General features: G+C 42.9%; 1 protein-coding gene and 1 long non-coding RNA gene across 2 annotated transcripts in view; one reads left to right on the forward strand and one right to left on the reverse strand.

The window, feature by feature from the left end:
- The first annotated feature begins 1,841 nt into the window (after positions 1 to 1,841).
- On the forward strand, positions 1,842 to 2,202 carry LOC127909367 (uncharacterized). Its single transcript, XR_008070928.1, has 3 exons — positions 1,842 to 1,947; positions 2,066 to 2,137; positions 2,187 to 2,202. It is a non-coding gene; the product is annotated as an uncharacterized LOC127909367 (long non-coding RNA).
- Positions 2,203 to 2,623: 421 nt separating this feature from the next.
- Positions 2,624 to 22,173, reverse strand: part of LOC118398098 (brevican core protein-like) — a 45,916-nt gene continuing 26,366 nt past the window's right edge. Inside the window, exons 3-16 of the mRNA XM_052468936.1 lie at positions 19,993 to 20,072; positions 18,929 to 19,315; positions 18,529 to 18,703; positions 18,020 to 18,147; positions 16,196 to 16,489; positions 13,565 to 14,539; positions 12,874 to 13,521; positions 10,862 to 11,860; positions 7,179 to 7,286; positions 5,880 to 6,038; positions 5,234 to 5,316; positions 4,978 to 5,122; positions 4,482 to 4,664; positions 2,624 to 3,813 (exon numbers count right to left, since the gene is read on the reverse strand). Coding sequence (XP_052324896.1) covers positions 3,734 to 3,813; positions 4,482 to 4,664; positions 4,978 to 5,122; positions 5,234 to 5,316; positions 5,880 to 6,038; positions 7,179 to 7,286; positions 10,862 to 11,860; positions 12,874 to 13,521; positions 13,565 to 14,539; positions 16,196 to 16,489; positions 18,020 to 18,147; positions 18,529 to 18,703; positions 18,929 to 19,315; positions 19,993 to 20,072 — 4,444 coding nt within the window. The 3' untranslated portion in view covers positions 2,624 to 3,733. The remainder of the gene's footprint in view (positions 3,814 to 4,481; positions 4,665 to 4,977; positions 5,123 to 5,233; positions 5,317 to 5,879; positions 6,039 to 7,178; positions 7,287 to 10,861; positions 11,861 to 12,873; positions 13,522 to 13,564; positions 14,540 to 16,195; positions 16,490 to 18,019; positions 18,148 to 18,528; positions 18,704 to 18,928; positions 19,316 to 19,992; positions 20,073 to 22,173) is intronic.

The following is a 22,173-nucleotide window of genomic DNA, read 5'->3' on the forward strand; positions in this document are numbered from 1 at the left end:
CAACAGCTCTGGTGTACATTCTTGAATTCAGCATGCCAATTGCACAATCCCTCAACTTGAGACATCTGTGGCATTGTGTTGTGTGACAAAACTGCACATTTTGGAGTGGTCTTTAATTGTCCCATGCACAAGGTGCACCTGTGGAATGATCATTCAGTTTAATCAGCTTCTTGGTATGCCACACCTGTCAGGTGGATGGATTATCTTGTGGACAAAATTGACAGAATGAGAGAGAAGCTTTTTGTGCGTATGGGACATTTCTGGGATCTTGTATTTCAGCTTGTTTCATGGGAGCAAAACTTTACATGTTGTGTTTATATTTTTGTTCAGTGTAAATACAACCTCTGGACATAGTCTTCATCGTCACCTGGACTGTTAAATCAATTCCACGATGTTTATGCATCTGAACCTCTGACTACGTCTCAACAATTGATGCTCCATGTCAACTAAACAGGCACACAAACAGTCACAGAAACGTTCTGGTATTTTATTTTGTTTATAAAGAAAGAGTGTTCCTGGAAAAGATACTTTATAAAATCGGAAAATAAAGAACAAACAAAAAATATGTCTGATAATGGCTTTGTGGTTAATACTGATTAAGTCCTTGCTTTATTCTACAAAACTTTATTACAACATAAAGCTTTTCATAGGACTGTATCAGTCAAATGTAGGGCATCTATCACAGGGAAGAGTGGACAGTAATTCAACAATACTTTGAAACAAAATCTAACCAATATCATTGATACGTACAGTAAAGGCATTGTCACCCTTGTAAAAACAATTGCAGGCTACCCACTCTAGCCTTTTTTCACCCCAAAATAGTTAAGAGTGAATAAATAAACCACTGTGTGAAATGTACATTTTAGTTTGATAATGGAATTGGCTTTATAAACATGCTGTGTTTGGTGTCGTTTTGTTTTCTGACATCCTACTGCAACAAACGTGCCATTTTGATTCTTTACGATATTAAAAGGAGGTCAAAATGCATCACAGGCAAGGGTGTGAGCACCATATTTCATATAAAGCCTGTTGATTATAAAAGTCTAAGAAGGCCTATCTATGGTTGTGAGAAAGTTGAGATGGAAATAATGCTGAGTTGAAGAGTTGATATGGGTTCCTAGGAGGACAGGGATTTTGATGGTCCATTTCCAAACCAACCATTGCTTAATTTCTAAAGAGTTTGTCAAGTCACCTTGTGGATCTGAAATATTTGGATTGGTATCAGCAATGTGGTAATACCCTCACCTAGCCCTCTGGTAGGCTTGGCAGAGTTCCCACAATATTGTGTACACCTATACAGTCCTTTTTAGTTCTATGAAGGGGACTCAAAGGACCTAGAGGTTATGACGTGGGACAGGTTTGGATATGGACCACAGAGTCAGTTGTGTGTCTTCCCTGACACTCAACCAAACATCCCAATAATGACTCACCTGTCCTGGAGTGTACTCAGTGAGACAAAAAGGTTAAAAAACATTGCAGGTAGAAATATTATTAATAGAGCTACATTCGTCCCCAAGTCTACAGGCAATCCAATGTGGTCTCAGGGCAATTCATATGATTCTGTACGTACATCTGTGACAGTCTAAGACTCAATTTAGTTTGACACGTTGCATTAGATTTTAAATGGAATAGCAGTCGTACAATATCATTCAAATTAGAGGACGTACAGTGTCATAGGTGTTACCCGGTCATACAAAACATACGAATTGGGTGACGTAACTTATCGTACGTCTCGGAGGACGTATAGTATTGCAGGTCTTAATCTGAGGCCAGGTTACTTGTTGCGCTGTAACAACAAAGGAGAATTACAGGGAGAATTTACATGGGCGGTTAGGGGAACTAACGGCAAAGGTTAGGAGAACTAAAACGACAAAGGTTAGGAGAACTAAAACAACAAAAGTTAGGAGAACTAAAACGACAAAGGTTAGGAGAACTAAAACGACAAAGGTTAGGAGAACTAAAACGACAAAGGTTAGGAGAACTAAAAACAAAGGTTAGGAGAACTAAAACAACAAAGGTTAGGAGAACTAAAACGACAAAGGTTAGGAGAACTAAAACAACAAAGGTTAGGAGAACTAAAACAACAAAGGTTAGGAGAACTAAAACGACAAAAGTTAGGAGAACTAAAACGACAAAGGTTAGGAGAACTAAAACGACAAAAGTTAGGAGAACTAAAACGACAAAAGTTAGGAGAACTAAAACGACAAAGGTTAGGTGAATTTACATAGCAGATTAGATGAATTGGGTAAAGTTTAGAATAGGGGTTAGCTAAAATGCTACAGATGACCCTGATGTGGCTCACACTTGCAAAATCTTGGAGTGCTAGATTGTCGCGGATTACGCCCACCCATCCTCCCCGACCAACCTCCCTACTTGAGTTTCTGTCTCAAGTAACTAGACCATTAGTAGGTATCATACGTCTTGGAGGTGCTCAGAAATACATCAAGTATATTTAATATGGCTCTGAGGCCAAGCTGGACAATCATATCCGTTCTACACAATACATTTCTATCTGAACGTTCTGTAACATTCCCCCTCCTGAACAGACCCCAGGTAATCCCTAGCTGATGGAATATGAATGGAATTGCAAACAGACCAGCTGTTGTTTAAAATATGATGGGTGGATTTATAAAGCTGATTTGCCAATAATAGTCCATAAACAATGATTGACACCGTTAGTGTGATGACGGCTGTTTAAAACCAACAAGAGTCCTGGAGTTGACGTCGCACATTGAATGCAATGGCATCCTAGATCGCTATAATTTGGAGCCCGGGACATATTTGGTGAAAAATCCTTTGGCATCCAGGTTTCCAAAAATTCTGCTACCTAAGGCATATTTATAACCCATTACTCCTTGTCCGTCCTTCTGGATTGTACAATGTGTGGATATCGTTAAAAAAAACGTCTGAACCAAATTGTCTCAAGACGAGCTACCGTGTATCCTACCACTGTCTAACACAGTTGGAGCTTCAGCACTTGGCTGTCCCGTTCTGTGAGCTTGTGTGGCCCACCACTTTGTGGCTGCTCTGTTTTTGGTCCTAGACGTTTCCACTTCACAATAATAGCACTAACAGTTGACCGGGGCAGCTCTAGCAGGGCAGAAATTTGCCAAACTGACTTGTTGGAAAGGTGGTATCCTATGACGGTGCCATGTTGGAAGTCACTGAGCTCTTCAATAAGGCAATTAATACTGCCAATGTTTGTCTATGGAGATTGCATGGCGGTGTGCTCGATTTGATACACCTGTCAGCAATGGGTGTGGCTGAAAAAGCCAAATGCACTAATTTGAAGCAGTGTCCATACACTTGTATATATATAGTGTACAATCCGGATGGATGGACAAGGAGTTACTGATAATAGACATGCGTCAGTGACAGGATTTTCGGAATGCCCAAGGACTTTTCACGGAAAATGTTCCGTGTTCTGCCTTCTAGCACACCATTGCAATTCATAACATCCTATGTAGGGCTGCAAGAGACCCTAAAGCCCAGGCTATCCCAACTACAGATTCAGATCGATGTGCTTCGATGACGAGTAGGAATGTAATGCCAAACTGACCCTGTGTCCCAATACTCTTTCCTTGTCTCCTTTCAAGATCACAATATTGCCTTCACATGTTCAGCCATTTCAGATCTCTGGTAAATGAAGAAAGAAAACTCTTGAAGTGTAATGGGACATGGTATGGAATTTAAAAGTTCCACTTGATGTCCCAGTATTAAGGTGTTTTTTTGTTTAGGATTCCTCTCCAGTCAGCTCCTGGTTTCCTGTTGTTGGTGATGTTACTCCTGCTACCTGTGCTGTGTTTCCTGCCGCTGAAAGAAAACCCCAACAAGTTGAAAATAAAGACTTCTGACAAATCTGTTGGATAAAAAGGCAGTGTCATATGTACACCCCTTTCATACATTTATCTTGCCCCCCCCCATAATGTGCAGAGTGAGAACATTGTCCGATTTAGACACTAGTTTTCTGGGTTGGCTTTGCCTGCTGTTATGGCATTGCCTTGACTTGAAAGGCACATTTCAACAGCTGGCAATTCCCTGCCGGTCGTGTAGATTAAATTTGCAGTAAACGCTGCGGATTTTGGCTCAAGTGTAAACTACCTTTAAAAGTGCAGTGCACTGTCGACAATGCGATTGATAGAATCCCAGCCTTGAACCCAAAGATAGATGTTTTCCTCCAGAGCTAAAGCAGTTTCAGCAACTCCCCACTACAGAACAACAACTAACTTTACCAGTTAAAAAAAACCTGTCTCTGCTCTTAAGCATCTCCTTAGTTCATTAAAATAATCACTGAGACTGATGTACTAAATCACAATTGTTCAGTATTTCTTTAGTGAGGCAGATTCTTGCTGAAAGTCTGTCATGAGAGATGAACTGTATCCCAATAACTGTTCTTGAGTCATATCTAGCAAGATCAGAAGTGCAATGGAACATGGTCATGGATTAGAGATACGGTGGGCTGATCAGAGAACTGTTCATACCAGGAATGCAGAGGATCTGGGGCTCCTCCCACTTGCCACCTGGCAGGCACTTGACCAGAGGGTTTTGTCTCTGCTGGAAGCCCTGGGCACAGTAGTAGCGCACAATGGCGTCTGTCTCGTACCTCTGGCGGATTCTGCCAAACGCAGATGCGTTCCGGACTTTGGGGGGAGGGCCACATGAAGCTGTGGGAGGAGTTACAAAGACTGTAGGTGATAATGTCCTCTAAATCAAAAACATATGAATGAAAAGTGGAACGATTATTTGTCCTAATGCACACATTCAGTTACGTTTTGAGCATTACACTAGTTTGGGACTGTATTGAATGTGTGCATTAAACATCTACTGGTACTTCTACATACCTCTAAGTTAACTACCTCTGTGACCTATTGCCTGTATAGTGTAGCAATATAATCTATTGCACAGAGGTAGTTACAGGTATGTAAAGGCACTGGCAGATAGGTGCTTGCTTGTCGTAACATCCTGTCCATTACTCACAGGTGCCTTTCTTGCAGGTGTAGGCCAGGTGGTAGTTGCAGGGCACATCACTCCAGCGCCCGGCATCATGCCACACCATCACCACACAGTCCTCTCCAGACAGGAAGTAACTGTCAGGCTGGCCCCTGTACCAGTTCTCATAGAGCTGTGAAGACAAGGTAAGAGACACAGAGCTGTAGTTGTTTATAAGCATGGGAGCTAATGTCTTGTGGCCCTCAGTTCTTTTTCTATGTCAACCCAATCTGTCTGGACTCACCAATGGGTTACCATCGGACCAGCGGAAATCCCCCTCGATGGTCTTGTCGTTCAGTCCAGTCCACTGATACTCCTTATAGTTATCTGCGGATAGAATGAGCCATTTTATTTGCTTTTCAAGCAGTAGGCTTGTCACGTCTTGAAGAAATGATACAGTAGGCCTTTGTCTTTGTGCCTCCACTGCGAATATCAACACCTCTGCCAGGGTTTGTGTTTCCAATTGACTGGGCATGAAGTTACTCGGAAGTCATGTGGCCACGTAATTTAGAACATGCTAAAGCTGCCCCCATCACTCCCATTGTTTTTTTTGGCAATGAATGCTAATGTCAGCAGTTGGTGACAGTGACTTAGAACACAGTCTGTCACTCTGGTTAAAAGTAAGTGTGCGTCTAATTTATTTAGTCATTTTGCTGAACTACCTCTTTAATGGACCAGATTAGCATTTGCATGTAGCAGTTCCGCACAGCAGGGTCACAGGCCTTCCTACGCTAGTAAATAGCACACACAAACCCTTGAGAGCTTGCATTTCCAATGTATTAATATGCTGTAAAATGGTACGCTATGCTAACAAATGGAGTTGCCTATCAATGAAAGAGAAAAGGTGGGGCATGAAGTTCGGTGGCTCGCTGTCACCACTCCCACCGTACTGTTAATGAAGTCCTGCTCCTCAGGGGTTATGATTGACACCAGGTGGCCCCCCACCATGCGACAGTGCTGCTCCGCCACCTCCCAGCTCAGCCGCTGGTTGAAGTGCTTGTAGCAGTTCCCGTGGAACTTCTGCCAGCCCCCCCCACACTGCTCCAGATCTAAGAGACAGAACAGGAGGGAGGGAGGGAGAGATTTACTAGATGTCATAATTTTTTATTTGAATGATTAAGAGGGAAAGGTAAGATCCGTTTAGCTTTTCTGACCATTGAACAAGAATGAGAGCGAAGGGGTGGTATTGATGAAAAACAATGAGGGGATCCGAATGAAACTACCGTAAGACCTTGGCCGGGATTCAATCAAAGATGCATTATCGATAAGTTCAATACACTTGACCTTTGAAGGAAATTGTTTAAGCTTGAGCCAACAGGCCCAGTGTTGACGTGAATGTGATCGCCGCCAATGAAACTAGATGATTCTAACCCAGGGAGACAGTTTCCCCGATTCCCTGAGCAGATGGATCCATGAGGTTCATCCATCTAAAGAGCACTTCTCATCTCACCTTCTTTCCATCTCTATTTTCACATCCCTAAATCTGTGTGACAGGAGCATGGTGGCATAGCAAGAAGGTCTCAAAGAAAAGGCTTCGCCCGACTGAACTGAAGGGGACAATTTTTCCAAAAGCAAGGTTTTGTTCTTTCTTGAGTTGGGCTCAGGGATGGGACAGCCATTCCTGAATTGTCCTCTTCAAAACAAGGTGGTTCTTTGTGATTAATGGGCTCTTAAAGCCACAGTGTCTAATATTTATATTTTGATTGATTGAGTTAATAGTACTACTAGTTATTAATAGACTAGTACTACTAGACTAGTACAAATGTCCTACCTTCTTAAAACAAAACAATGAAGGACCTGTTACTTTGTTAATGTTTTGGCCGTATATATCCAATTACTTCCTTATTACGAAAATAACTGGAATGTGGATCCACTCATCGGAGCATGACAATCTGCTCCAGCACATACAAACCCACAATTATTATTCCTGAATGTGGTGGTGCATTACATTACATTTTAGTCATTTAGCAGACGCTCTTATCCAGGCTGACTTACAGGAGCAATTAGAGTTAAGTGCCTTGCTCAAGGGCACATTGGCATATTTTTCAACTATTTGAACCTGCAAATCCCTGAGCTTGACCCGCTAGACTACCTATCGCCCAGTATTCTGCCAACTGGTGCAGTAGAACCCTGTTTAATAGCACTCTTACAATTACAGAGGTACTGTAACAGCTGAATGAGGAGCTCACCCATCTGACAGAGGTCACCTCCATAGCTGGGCAAACAGAGGCATTTGGTGCTCCCGCCCATCTCGACGCAGGTGCCGCCGTTGGCACAGGGGTCCTCCAGACAGGCATCTGAAACACAGCAAGAGGCCAGTCCTGCCAGCTCTGATAATCATATGCAGCCTACTACTGTAGTAATACTGGTAAATAATAAAGTTGTACTGTAGTAAAAATAACAATACAATGATAATATCATACAATTACAGCCTAGTGTGTAGAAAGCAGTGAGGGCAGCTGCAGCAAAGAATGTGAGTATGATGATAAAAGAGTTGAAGACGAAGAGTTTCAGAGATGACATAAAGAAAAAGAAAAGTTGGTGAAGGTCTGTAAGGCTGCCCAATCAGGTGCCTCATCTCCTGCCAGAATGATGTTCACTAGGTAGCCTAGTGGTTAGAGCGTTGGGCCAGTAACCGAAAGGTTTCTGGATTGAATCTCCGAGCTGGCAAGATAAAATCTGTAACTCTGCCACTGAACAAGGCAGTTAACCCACTGTTCCCCGGTAGGCATTCATTGTACATAAGAATTTCTTCTTTACTGACTTGCCTAGTTAAATAAAGGTTAAATAAAAAAAATTAAAAAACATAGTCCATATCATGTCTGCTGAATATATCACCATTACCTTGACTGACTCCCTGGCTATTCACCAGGGCAAGTACTTATTAGCTCTCAGGATAATTACGCCCTCTCTGGCAAGGTTGACTAAGGCATTTCTATCACGTTGACAATTACTATGATGATTTCAGTGTTGTGATGATGAGGGTGGTGTGATAGAGTGCAAGGGAATTAGTATTACTGTCTTTATCTGCAATTGATTACCTACGATTAAACCTCTCATGCTGTTTTGCATTGGTTATACTTTTGCAGGTATCTCTGTGTAGATGTTATATTTTGGTTTGAGAACACATTACCAAAGTACAGTGTTAAGAGTGCTGACAATTGTAAAAATGAACTATGACACATTATGGATGCCTCATACCTTAGTGGTATTTCTGCAATCTACTGTAAATGTAACCTGGGCTGGAACCAGAAGTGAGCGAGTGAGACTTAGACATTAGACGATTTGGTGTGGAAATGTGTGAAATCACCAAAATAACACCAAAAAGAATCTAACTGAAAGTATCACATTGCCTCATGTGTCAGACGAGAGGACACGCAAATCGGACATTATACAACAGGTGGTTCTAATCCGGAATGCTGATTGGTTAAAACCGCATTCCAGCTGGTGTCACTTTACCCCTACCTACATGTACAAATTACCTCGACTAACCTGTACCCACACACATTGACTCGGTACCATTACCCCCTGTATATAGCCTCGTTATTGTTATGTAATTGTCTTGTGTTACTTTTGATTCAATAATTTTTTACTTTAGTTAATTTAATAAATATTTTTTCTTAACTCTATTTCCTGAACTGCATTGTTGGTTAAGGGCTTGTAAGTAAGCCTTTCACAGTAAGGTCTACACTTTTTGTATTTGGCGCATGTGATAAATACAATTTGGTTTGATTTGATGTGGTCTATTCCACAAGTTACCTCCCAATTCACCTTTCCTTTAGATGAGCATGCAATTAGCCAGTAGATGGCACCAGAGTTCACATATTGAGTTGATAACAACACTCACAAAGCCTGCATCTGGCATTAACTCAGTGTCGAGAAAGTTTGATGTAGAAGTTGTCCTTAACTACAGATGTAGGTACAGATTACCCAACCCAGTATTTTAGCCATTAGATTGAAAAAATATCAGATGCTGTGTCAGTGGTTAGAGAAGCTGCCAGAACAGCGTACCGATCAAATCACTGTACCTGTACACAGCCCGTCTGTAAATAGCACACCCAACTACCTCATCCCCATATTGTTTTTTTTTTTTGCTCTTTTGCACCCCATTATTTCTACTTGCACATCATCGTCTGCATATCTATCACTCCAGTGTTAATGCTAAATTGTAATTATTTCGCCACTATGGCCTATTTATTGCCTTACCTCCCTAACCTTACTACATTTGCACACACTGTACATCATTTTTTAAATTGTGTTATTGACTGTACGTTTGTTTATCCCATGTGTAACTCTGTGAGGTTGTTTTTGTCACACTGCTTTGCTTTATCTTGGCCAGGTCGCAGTTGTAAATGAGAACTTGTTCTCAACTGGCCTAGCTGGTCAAATAAAGGTGAAATAAAAAATAAAAAGGGAAACATCTACCTAACCTGTCAGGAATGTAAAGCACCAGTGACAAAGTAAACCTAATATTAAAGGCCATGTCCTCTCATTTAGATGTTCACCTTTAATGGTTACAGCTCTGTGAAAAGCCACATTTACTAAAATGAGACGGTAAATGTAGCATTCTATACAATTCTGTGCAAGTTACCCAACAGGCTGGTTTATGGTCTGTTAGTTGAATGGTTTTATGGATTGGGCCGTCCTGTATGAGTTAATTCCTTAGAGGAGAAAGCACACATGTTTAAAGAATAATCCATGCTGTTAGCTGTGCTTGTGAGATGCTGCTTCTGACTCTCCATCTATAGTACAATCACAATCTGCAAAGACCCATTTTAGATTAGATGACATGGCACTAATCATGGCACACCGACTACACTTTCACGTCAAACAATAAACCAGCCTCAATAGTTTCCATTTAGCATTTAGCAACTCTTACTCATTACAAATGTTTCAAAGATTTGGGAGAAACTATGATCAGACCGCCATCTGGGAGGTCTTTGTCATTTTTCAAATGGTGCGTCCTGTTACAATGGGAGATTGATGGCAGTACAGACATTTTCACCTCAAATAACATTACAAATATTCTGATAGATGTCATTTACATATCTACAAGACTTGAAAACCAGATATTCCCATATTATGGTTACGAAAGTGACATTCTTTGCCATACATTCTCTACTATAAACTAACTCAATAGCTGCTGAGTTAGTTTAAAAAAGTTGCTGATGTTTTGTAATTGGGATACTGTACCTCTATTAAATCAATAATATCTGTGTTTGTGACCAATAATATGTCAGCGGTGTTGCATTTGGGAGTCAGTGCTGTTACATTCAGAGTTAGTGGAGTTACAATGCAAAGGACAAATGTTTGTCCGGTTGAATAACACTGTTTTTTTCCCCCCCACTTGGAATTGTGCTCAAACTAATATGGGCCCCCCGGTAAGAGGAAATTGACTGTTTGAATGGAAAAACATTCAGGACGGTGAAGGTGCAAGTTGGACTTCACTCTTGCAGGAAGAGTAGAGGGAGACAATCAAGCATAGCAATTCTCTTTCACAGAAATGGTGTGTCCAGGCAATACAGTACTTCACAGAAGTCAATCTTTGAGTGAAAAAAAAACATCATGCACCGCAAGACTGGTTTGTTTGACAAAATGTCAAAAGGGGGTTGTCCCATATCTCTCTCATTGCTCAATTCTTGGGCATCACAAGGAGCAGGGTGCTCTTTAGGGGGAGGGAGGGGGAGGAGGGTGAGTGGGCTGCTGAGACAAACAGTGAGACAGACGAAGAGGGGGGAGCCGTTGGGAGGGTGGCAGTTTACAGAAAATGGAGCAAGGCAGCTTGGGGTGGGAGAGGCCGGGGTTTAGTGCATCGCCGTGTCGAGCAGCAAGAGGAGGGTGGTTAGGCTGGTTAGGGTGGCTCGAGTGTTACCTGAAATCTTCCTGGAACTGCCCACAGCAGCTCTCTCATTGGGCAAGATGAGCAGGGTTGGCGGCTGGGTGAGGCCGAATTCCAGATCCATCTGGCCATGATCCACAGGGGGTTTAAGAGCCGTCACCCTCTCTGGCTCTGGGGGACTTTGTGTAGTGGAGGTGACGGGGCTCCAGGTCTGTGTGGCCCACTCTGTGGATGTGTACACGGTGGATGTGGACATAGTGGCAGCGGTGGGATCTGTACTTGAGGTGGACAAGGAGTCTGACACAAACAGTTCAGGTTCTGCTGAGGAGTCTGGAAACTCTGTCTGGGAAGAGGAGGAAGCGGGTTCCCCGCTGTATTCAAGGTCGTCCTGAGACTCTTGGGGTGCAGAGGTGGTACGGTGCAGATCCCAACTGGTTGTTTGCGACTCAAGGGGGAAGACTGTAACTTTTTCTCCGAGGGACGGTTCATCAGTGCCTGGCTCATGTCCACTTCCGTCTTCTTCAGGGTCCGTGGTTGTGGGATCCACCTCTATTCTGGACATGGCCGTTGTTTGATAGCCCATTGTGGTAAACTCGACAGGCAGCTGGGAGGTGGTGGACAGGTCTGGAGACTCAGTCGTAGCTATTTCCACTCCAGACCCCAGGTGCTCCTCATCAGACTCCCCTGGTGCCAGCTCCACTGCTCCTGAAGGTTCCAATCTCTCTGGATTGACGATGCCCTCGAAATCTAGACTGGTGCTGCCTTCCGGTATAGCGGAGGAAGTTCCCTGGGAGGTTCCTGGTGGACGGCCTACTGTGGAGTACACAGCTACTGTGGAGTACACATCCAGTCCCAGCTCCTCAGAATGATCCAGTCCAGACGAGATGCTGCTTGAATGTGGCACTCCTGTCTGCTGCTCATTGGAGATGCTGGTGGCTCCAGGTGAGGCAGACATGTGAGTGGTGAAGTCAGAGGGTTCAGAGGTGGGGGATCTGTCTGTGTGCATTCCCTGCTGGACACCTAGGTCAATCTCTGTAAAGAAGGTACGATATACATTATTATTGCATGATTATCAAGTCTTAAGTTCTACACAGCCCTGCAATGACAAGGTACATATGTTTGAGAAAAGGAGTTAGGAGTAACATCTGTAAGATCAAACATCTATAAGATCAAAAACATCTGTAACATCTAAGATATTATTGATTTTATTTTTTACATTATACACGATTTTCAAATATGATCAAAGTACACTTGCTATTAAATTAACAAGCATGTTTTCATGCAATAGGCAGATGCAGTTGGTCTAGAACAGAGCAGCACGATCACACTTAGACGTACACAGCGGGCGAATGTCAATGACATGCATGTCAATCTCTTCTGTCTCAAAGTTGAGGAGAGATTGACTGCATCGCTAGTGGTCTATGTGTTGAAGGTACAGAACTGTCTGTTCAAGTAGTTGGCACATAGTTGGGACACTCATCGGTATCACACAAGACATGCAACCAGAGGTCTCTTCACAGTCCCCAGGTCCAGAACTTAGACTAGGAAACACACCGTATTAAATAGAGCCATGACTAAATTGAACTCTCAGCCACCCCAGGTAACTCAAGCTTGCAAATAAAAGCAGATTTTAAAAATGTGATAAAAGAACAACTAGCGGCACGACGGGGACTGTGAAGAGGCACACATACATTTTTATGCATTTTGTATCGTATTTTGCATTGTATTATGTATGTGATACGTGTTTGGGATACGACTGTGATATGTGGTTGTCTCGCCTGGCTATCTTAATTTTATTTTACCTTTATTTAACTAGGCAAGTCAGTTAAGAACAAATTCTTATTTTCAATGACGGCCTAGGAACAGTGGGTTAACTGCCTGTTCAGGGGCAGAATGACAGATTTGTACCTTGTCAGCTTGGGGATTTGAACTTGCAACCTTTACTAGTCCAACGCTCTAACCACTAGGCTACCCTGCCGCCCCAAGATGAATGTACTAGCTGTGGGTCGCTCTGGATGGGAGTGTCTGCTGCAAGGTAGCCATACCTTGGGACATATCTCCAGATCCATCCAAGGGCAACCACACTGAGGTTGCCCTTCCGTGGGGGGAGAGTGTAGACCAGACTGGGTGAGGATCAAGCTCACCCAGGGATTCGGTCGAGATGGAAGTCTCTTCAAGTTCTCCCTCTTTGTGTCTTCTCCCTGCAGTGGGGTCACGTGCCTCGGTAGCATTCTCTATGGGGTCAAAGGCCATGTTGGTAGTCTCTTGTGCATTCTCCCGCTGACTCTGGTTACCTGCTGTTGTGCTGTAGTTGGCTTCCAGTTGATCCAACTCCAGGTTGGTCTCTGGCATTGGCTGGAAGTGCTTGGAAGAGCCTGACTGCTGGTAGTCGGGTTCCTCCGGGTTCATCTCTGGCATCGGCTGGTAATGTATGTGTGGCTTGTAGGACGGCTCTGGGAATTCTGGGCTCGTTTCCAGTTCGAGTCGGTAGAAACTGGAGTTGCCTTCGTGGAGGGAGTCTGGCACGCTGGAGGTACTGGGTAATGAAGCAGGATGCTGGGAGTGATAGTCTCCTTCGTGAAGGGAGTCTGGCACACTGGAGGTGTTGGGTAATGAAGTAGGATGCTGGGAGTGATAGTCTCCTTCGTGAAGGGAGTCTGGCACACTGGAGGTGCTGGGAAGTGAAGTAGAGGTCTGTGGAGTGATAGTCTCCTTCGTGAAGGGAGTCTGGCTCACTGGAGGTGCTGGGAAGTGAAGTAGAATTCTGTGAGTGATAGTCTCCTTCGTGAAGGGAGTCTGGCTCACTGGAGGTGCTGGGAAGTGAAGTAGAATGCTGGGAGTGATATTCTCCATTGTGAAGGGAGTCTGGCTCCCTGGTTGTGCTGGGTAATGAACTAGAATGCTGGGAGTGATAGTTTTCTTCGTGAAGGGAGTCTGGCACACTGGAGGTGCTGGGAAGTGAAGTAGAATTCTGTGAGTGATAGTCTCCTTCGTGAAGGGAGTCTGGCTCACTGGAGGTGCTGGGAAGTGAAGTAGAATGCTGGGAGTGATAGTCTCCATCGTGAAGGGAGTCTGGCTCACTGGATGTGCTGGGTAATGAACTAGAATGCTGGGAGTGATAGTCTCCTTCGTGAAGGGAGTCTGGCTCACTGGAGGTGCTGGGAAGTGAAGTAGAATGCTGGGAGTGATAGTCTCCTTCGTGAAGGGAGTCTGGCTCACTGGAGGTGCTGGGAAGTGAAGTAGAATGCTGGGAGTGATAGTCTTCATTGTGAAGGGAGTCTGGCTCACTGGATGTGCTGGGTAGTGAAGTAGAATGCTGGGAGTGATAGTTTTGTTCGTGAAGGGAGTCTGGCACACTGGAGGTGCTGGGAAGTGAAGTAGGATGCTGGGAGTGGTAGTGTTCTTCTACAGGAAGTGAAGTCTCATCAAAAGGCTGGAGGAGGTCCTGGGTGGAAGCTGTACGGGTGAGTGGGACCTCTGTGCTTGACATGGACGTAGGGGGAGATCCTTGCAGGTCCTCCCGAGCAGGAGCTGACTGGAAGACGGGGAGGGATTGCAGGACACTCTGGGCCTCTCGCTCCACTTGCTCTGGATCCAGGCTCGGATGGAGCTCCTCGGCAGGCTCCATAAGAACAACAATATCTTGTCCGATGTCCTCTGGTTCAGTGGCCATGTAGTCCATGGGGGCATCCGTGTGAGGATTCCCATTACCTGAGAAGAACAGGGAGTGGACAGGAGACTCAGTGAGGTTGTTTAATGAATGGACATAAAACTAAGACATTCTCTGCATAACACAAAATAATCCATATAAGCATGCATCTAACAAATATCTTGCAATAAAAAAAACTATTATCTATGCTACAACTATTTAGTCCAGTACAAAAACAGACCTCTGAAATAAGCACTGTACTATCTCTTTTATCTACTAATTAGGCCAGTACAAAACAGACCTCTAAAATTAGTGGGGAATATGGAATTATTTTAAGATGGTCATACCATGGATCATATGGATATCTGATTAGAATTTTAGGACCCATTTAGGTATCAACTTTTTTCCCCTTTTTAAAAAAAATATTATTTGATTAAATATTGAATTAGGACTTTACGACTATAGCCCATAGAAACGCATTGAATAACACATTCAAACTTGGCAAAAAATAGTAAAACAATAAACTTCACAAGAAATAAGGTTTTGAAGTGTATGTCTTATATTTAGGAGATATAAGAAAGCTCAGGATACATTTTTAAACATTTCTTCACACATATTTATACCCTTCTTTTTGTAGGCACAAAACGACCTTCACACTTCCATTTGTTTGTATGGGTTACCTTCAGACGAGACCCGTGTCCTCGTAAAGATAAACAGAAAACGTGTTCGTGAGGGTCTCCCTTTTCCATAGAGTGGTCATAACAGTTTTTTAGACCAAACCGTTCAGATGCTACATCCGTTTTTGCGAGAAGACCGATTTTCGGGATGTCTCATGGTCGGACAAACACCACTGTAGCTTGGCCACCTTCCACTGCAAATACGGAAGGCCGACATAGACAGTTGTTATGGACTGAGACGCAGCCCATGCAAAAAAAACTGATATCTCTAGCTTAAACTGATGGATTTTGATGGGGATTTTATTATTATGTTACTAAGGTTTAACACATGGGTGCGTCAATATACTCTTAAGAATCGTTTAACTAGTAATTAGTCCAGTACAAAACAGACCTCAAATAAGTACTTTGCTATCTCATTTAAAATCTCTTAAGGAGCCAACACTTTTTTTCAATATTCGCCTAAAATGACATACCCAAATCTAACTGCCTCTAGCTCAGGACCTGAAGCAAGGATATGCATATTCTTGATACCATTGCAAAGGAAACACTTTGAAGTTTGTGGAAATGTGAAATTAATGTAGGAGAATATAACACATTAGATCTGGTAAAAGATAATACAATGTCATTTTTAAATGCAATAGAAAGGCCATAATGTGTCATTCTAGCCCAGGCACAAATTGGAGTTTGGCCACTAGATGGCAGCAGTATATGTGCAAAGTTTTAGACTGATCTAATGAACCATTGCATATCTGTTCAAAATGTTGTATCAAGACTGCCCAAATGTGCCTAATTGGTTTATTATTACATTTTTAAGTTCATAATTGTGCACTCTTCTCAAACAACAGCATGGTATGATTTCACTGTAATAGCTACTGTAAATTGGACAGTGCAGTTAGATTAACAAGAATTGAAGTTTTCTGCCCATATCAGATATGTCTATGTCCTGGGATTTTTTTTGTTACTTACAAACTCATGCTAATCACATTAGCTCAACCATCCCATAGAGGTTAACTACTAATTAGTCCAGTACAAGACTCAGACCTCTGAAACAGTAAACATCATGGCGGCTGGAGGATTCAGGGAAGCCTGTCTGGTTGCTGTAGCGATACAGGGTCTTGACCCCTGCCTGTGGACCTCCACAGCGCGCTCTAGGGGTGATGACGGGGTAGCGCACGCTGCCATCAGACAGCCAGCCAGGGTTGCAGCGGTCCAGACCCTCACTCCATGCCATGTACAGCTGCCCGGTGGTAGCCAGCTCTGCCCCTTCCTTCTCGCAGTACGCCCAAGCCTCATTCAATGACAGCTGCTTAGGGGCAGAGCCATGGAACACCTCCCCTGCACAAAAAAAAGGTAATGTGTTAGAGTCCTAATGGGATTTAGATTCCGAACGATTGTCCTAGATCCTTCATTTTCCTGCAGTATCTGGAAAAATACAAAAGGCTGAACACATGGGAGAATGAGACCTCGGTTGGGAAAATGACATCAGTATTTGACATGTATTGTACCTGTAAATACAAATGATCTGACTCATCTAAAGTGTGTATTCTGTCCACTAGCTATAATCCCTACATGCCTGTAACTTAAAGGGATAGTTCACTCAAATAAAAAATGATATATTGGTTTCCTTGCCCTGTAAGTGGTCTATGGTAAAGTTATGACAGCAATCCATGATTTGGTTTAGTTTACCTGGCATTGTTACCATGTTTTAGCATTTGTGGCACACATCCCATTCAAAGTCATGGGACCGATGTTAGCATTTTTCGCACATCATGTCCAAATAATCAGAAAGTATCTAAAATTGTGAAGCTCAACAAAGTCACTTATAAATTATTTGAATATGATGCGTGAAAAATGCTAATATCGGTCCCATGACTCGGATGGTGCCACAAATGATGAATACTAAAAGGTTAGCATGTGGAAACAGTACCAGGGAAACTAAATCAAAGCATGGATTGCTGTCATACTTTGTTCAGAGATTGTTTGGAGGGTAAGAAAATCAATATGTAATTTTGCAATTTGGGTGAACTATCCCTTTAAGGAGACCCAACACAGTCATTTTATAGAGTGCCTTCAGAACACATGATGATACACATGATGATATACAATGACAATGACAATTTATTTTTTGACACAATCATATGTTATTGCTCAGTAGAATCACATTTATTCACACTGTCACTATTTACACTGCCTTTTTACAGGGAACTATTCACACTGTCACTATTTACACTGCCTTTTTACAGGGAACTATTCACACTGTCACTATTTACACTGCCTTTTTACGGGGAGCAAATCACACTGTCACTATTTACACTGCCTTTTTACGGGGAGCTAATCACACAGTGTCACTATTTATTTACACTGCCTATTTTCACGGGGAGCTAATCACACTGTCACTATTTACACTGTCACTATTTACACTGCCTTTTACGGGGACTGTCACTATTTACACTGCCTTTTTTCACACTGTCACTATTTACACTTTTGCCTGTCACTATTTACTGGGGAGCTAATCACACTGTCACTATTTACACTGCCTTTTTACGGGGAACTATTCACACTGTCACTATTTACACTGCCTTTTTACGGGGAACTATTCACACTGTCACTATTTACACTGCCTTTTTACGGGGAGCTAATCACACTGTCACTATTTACACTGCCTTTTTACGGGGAGCTATTCACACTGTCACTATTTACACTGCCTTTTTACGGGGAACTATTCACACTGTCACTATTTACACTGCCTTTTGTCCTTTTACACTGCCTTTTTACGGGGAGCTAATCACACTGTCACTATTTTATGGGAAGCTATTCACACTGTCACTATTTTATGGGAAGCTATTCACAGTCGTTGTTCTTTACCATCAATATGCTCCACATAACAATATACATCAAACAGCTCCTCTGGTTCCAGCGTCCCATAGTTCCTCACTCCCGGGCGACCATCCATGTCACCATAGCAACCTTCCCGGGGAACTTGGATTGGATATCTGCGAAATAGAAAATATGAGTATTTCCTGTGCTAAGAAAATGTTGTAAAGACTAACTCTGATAGGTGAGGGGCCTCAGTCATTGTTTTTTAATCTGTTAGCGGGAATTGATGTGTGTGTTGGGAACACAGACCAAATAGAGTCCCTATCTTACACATGTAAGCCATAATAATGCTCATGAGGAAATCCAGCTTAATTAACATCAGGACTAGAGTGAAACTGATTCAGGTCAACATACAGTCTGCCAGAAAATAGTATTACATACCACACAGTGGGCCAAATTCAAAATCCCCAGTAGCCTATAGGCATGTGAATTAGTCAAAACAAATTATTGCACCTTTAAGAAATGTGTCTTTGTATTATAAGACAAGTTGTGGATACCTGACAGATTGGTCAGCGAGCCAGCCGGCGTCACACTGCTCATAGCCATCGTAATAGGCTGCCAGAAGCTGGTCGGGAGTAGCGATGTGTGCCCCAATGCTCTCGCACACCGCCTGGGCCTCACTGAACGAAAATGCATAGCGACCAGAGGCATGTCTGTAGTGGAAGACCACACCTACATGCACACGCATGTGCACAAACACACAGAGAAATATTGACAGGTTCAAATACACAATTAGTGGTAAAAACTGAAAGAAAATATATGAATAGTTGCATATAAGGCTAAATCTGGTTGTTTCTAAACCTGTTCGCAGTTTCTAAACCTGTTAGACAAGTTGTAAAAAATCTAAAATATTCACATCGACTCCTACAGCCTTAAAAATCCTTCGCCCTTTGTTACCTTTGACCTTGATCTGTGTGAAGTCGCTGGCGTCGTCCAGGCCCTGCTGCACCTCGCAACGGTAGTGCCCTGTGTCTGTTGAGCGCAGCTCCCCCAGCCAGAGGGAGAGGTCCTCGGGCGAGTCTGCAAAGTTGACCAGGGAAGCTCGTTCTCCGTAGGCCTCGTTGACCTTCACCCTTTGACCCCGCGCCACCAGGATCTCTGTCTCCTCCTGCTCCCCATCATGCAACACGCTCCACTTGACCCGGGGCGGGCTGGGGGGCGAGGAGGGCGAGGGGGGCCCAGGGGACAGGGACACCATACATGGGATTGTGATGGAGCCTCCTAGCTGTGCAGTGGAAATCGGGATTGCCTTGGAGATGGTGACCTGGAGTTGTCGGTTGTCATCTGAGTCAGGAAGGAGAGACACAGCGAGTAAATGATGCTGACTTAGTAAGTGGCCGGCTATTGACCTCTTGTGGTGATGGTGAATAGTGCATTTCGGGGACAATCTTCAAAATTCTGCAGCAATGGTTATATTCCATGGATGAGTGTAATTTCCCCTCAAAATATTTTATGATTACGGAGTGGGCGGAAAAACAAATGCTTTAATCAGCTACATGTTGAATATATTGAAATATAAATTATACATAGTTAATATAAACATGGATTATCTTCTATCCAAAGCAATTGTAACACAGCAACTATTATGCGGCAATTACTATACAGCAACCGAGTCTTTACATTTCAGTTCATGGCTAAAGGGATACTTTGTGATACCATTTTTTGTCTCTGCGTCCAGTATGACGGAAGTTAAGAGGTAGTTTCGTGAGCCAATGCTACCTAACGTTAGCACAATGACTAGAAGTCTACAGGAACAGCTAGCAGGCTATTTGCGCTAATGCTAGCAGAGACATAGAAATGGTATCCACATGTTCATCTGACTCTGGGGAAGTAGATAACGGCTAAAATCCAGAAGTATCCCTTTAAAATAATAACCTGAAATCAAAATAAAAGTTTTAATGCAATGCATTGTCATCCCAAATAATGATAGTCCATCAAAATACACGTTAGAAGATCTGTACCTTCTGAGTATTCTGTTTGGGCGGGGAAAGCCAGGGTCAGATGGCAAAGTGCGCACAGAAGGAGGAGGAACCTTACTGCTCTGTGGAGGAGAGATAGTGAGAGTGAGATAAGGGAGTTTTTTTTATTACATATGGCATATGCACCTCATTTAACAAACAATCTCTACTTCGCCATTTGGTTACAGTATAATTTTTGTTGGCTTATTTTACTCCTACATTATATACCCTCTATGATTCGAGTGTAGATAAGGACAGAGAGGGCAGAGAGTGATGAATGATGAGTATTAAAATGTTAGATCAATGCCAGACGGTAAACAAGTAGTTTGAATGACAAACAGCGTCTAACTGATCGATGAGAGAGAGAGCAGGAGCTGAGAGAAGGATGTGTGGAGAAATGGAGGATGATGAGATTGAAAGTGTAGTTGATGAAAAGCACATGCAGTATGAGGAAAAAATGTGGTGGTGACAGAAAATGTACCATTTATCGGAATAAAGTAAAGACTAAACGGTCTTAATTCAATAATATAAAAAGATCAAGGACCTTGAAATATCCTAATACAGGACACAGAGACATTGGAGGAGCAGTTGCTCAGACCCCAAAAAGGAATCCGGGGGCACATCCACATCTGACCGCAAGCGATTCATCACCTCCAAGAGAAAATTACACGTCTGCATTGCCCAGGGCTGCCTGCCAGTGCTTCTTCACCAGTCTGACCCTGTTATTAGCTCAGCAGGCACGGCAGGCGGCTCTCACTGACCTCACACAACCTCAGAGGCAGCCACGATGGAAAGGGGAGGGGCCATAAACATCTACCTCACACAAATAAGTGCAGAGGCATTTTTGACAAAAGACAGCTTTTGTTTTTCAAAAATACTTTTCAGAAAGGACAAGGCAACACACTTTACCTCATACTTTTGAGTACTTTCAGAACCTCATATAAATTAAAATATTTCAATTTTGTGTGTCTTGACCACCAGTTGAATCACCTATACGATTATGATTTCACTCATTATATCTTTATGCCATCCCCGTTTTTCCTAGATGCACTTTCCCAAAATTCTGCAGACTTGAAAATGTGCCTAAATTACCATTTGGAGCAAACATTTAAATTGTCAAAAAACCTGATAAGTTGCCTAGTTTGGCTAAGCTGGTCGTATAAACCTCTCTTCCTCCATGAACGATGAAGGGAGAATCTCAATTGGTATTCTCAATTCCTTGCATCCTCTTCTCCTCACTTCTTTTTTTAAAAACTCAAAGGTAATCAAGGAGAGGAGGGGATGAAACATGGAAATAAATGCACTTCTATGAAATGAGACCTTCTTCACTAGCGCGTCATGACAGTTACAGACGTGGTATCCCAACATAAATGTGTGAAGCATTAAAAATAAATGTAGGTAGTTGTGCTACAGATATTATAGATAAAAGGATAAGTAGTGTATCATTTTTAAATATGTGCAACAGCCGATTCAAAGGTGGTATGGCAGATTTCAAAACTCTTCTGCGGAGGATTTTGCGAGAGGAGGATATCGAGGTGAAGAGGACACTCCTGCATTCGCCTACTGACAAACTGACACTCTCCTCGACCACTTGACCACTTACCGGTTTCCGGGTCACAGAGGAGAGGAGGACGGAGTTGAGGTCAAGACAAACTTTTGGCCAATTGAGAATCTCCCTGAATGTTTGTCGACTGGTAGCATTAGCAGAGTTGCCAACAAACGGAAGTTAACGAGGCGACACTCCATCGTAACTTCTCCTTCACATTTACTGGATTGGTTGAAAAGTGCAGAAGAGAACCTTCCCAGCCAGGATCTAGTTTCAGGTGTTTCTTTTACGCCTAGCTATGTTAGGTTAGCTGACTGGGTACGTATACAGTGTGGCTGGTGCCATCTAGTAGCGGTGAACAAAAATGCATTTTGGGGAAATTCTGCAGTAATGGTCAATTCTGCAGATAAAGGAAAACTTGAGTGCCTTTTCTGCAAAAAAATGCAATGATTGCGGGAAACCAACCTTTTGAAAAACGCTCTAGTTATCTGTCTTTGTTACACATATTTGTGAATATTGTTTCTGTTTCATTTGTATTATTTTTCAGTCAGACAGTACTATTAACAGACACAGTAGAGTATTAAGTCACTTGGACTGCAGACACTGTTTCAGAGGCAAGCAGAGTCTGTGAGCTGCTC

This window comes from Oncorhynchus keta, chromosome 19 (assembly GCF_023373465.1).
Source record: "Oncorhynchus keta strain PuntledgeMale-10-30-2019 chromosome 19, Oket_V2, whole genome shotgun sequence".
NCBI classification, from domain to species: Eukaryota; Metazoa; Chordata; class Actinopteri; order Salmoniformes; family Salmonidae; genus Oncorhynchus; species Oncorhynchus keta.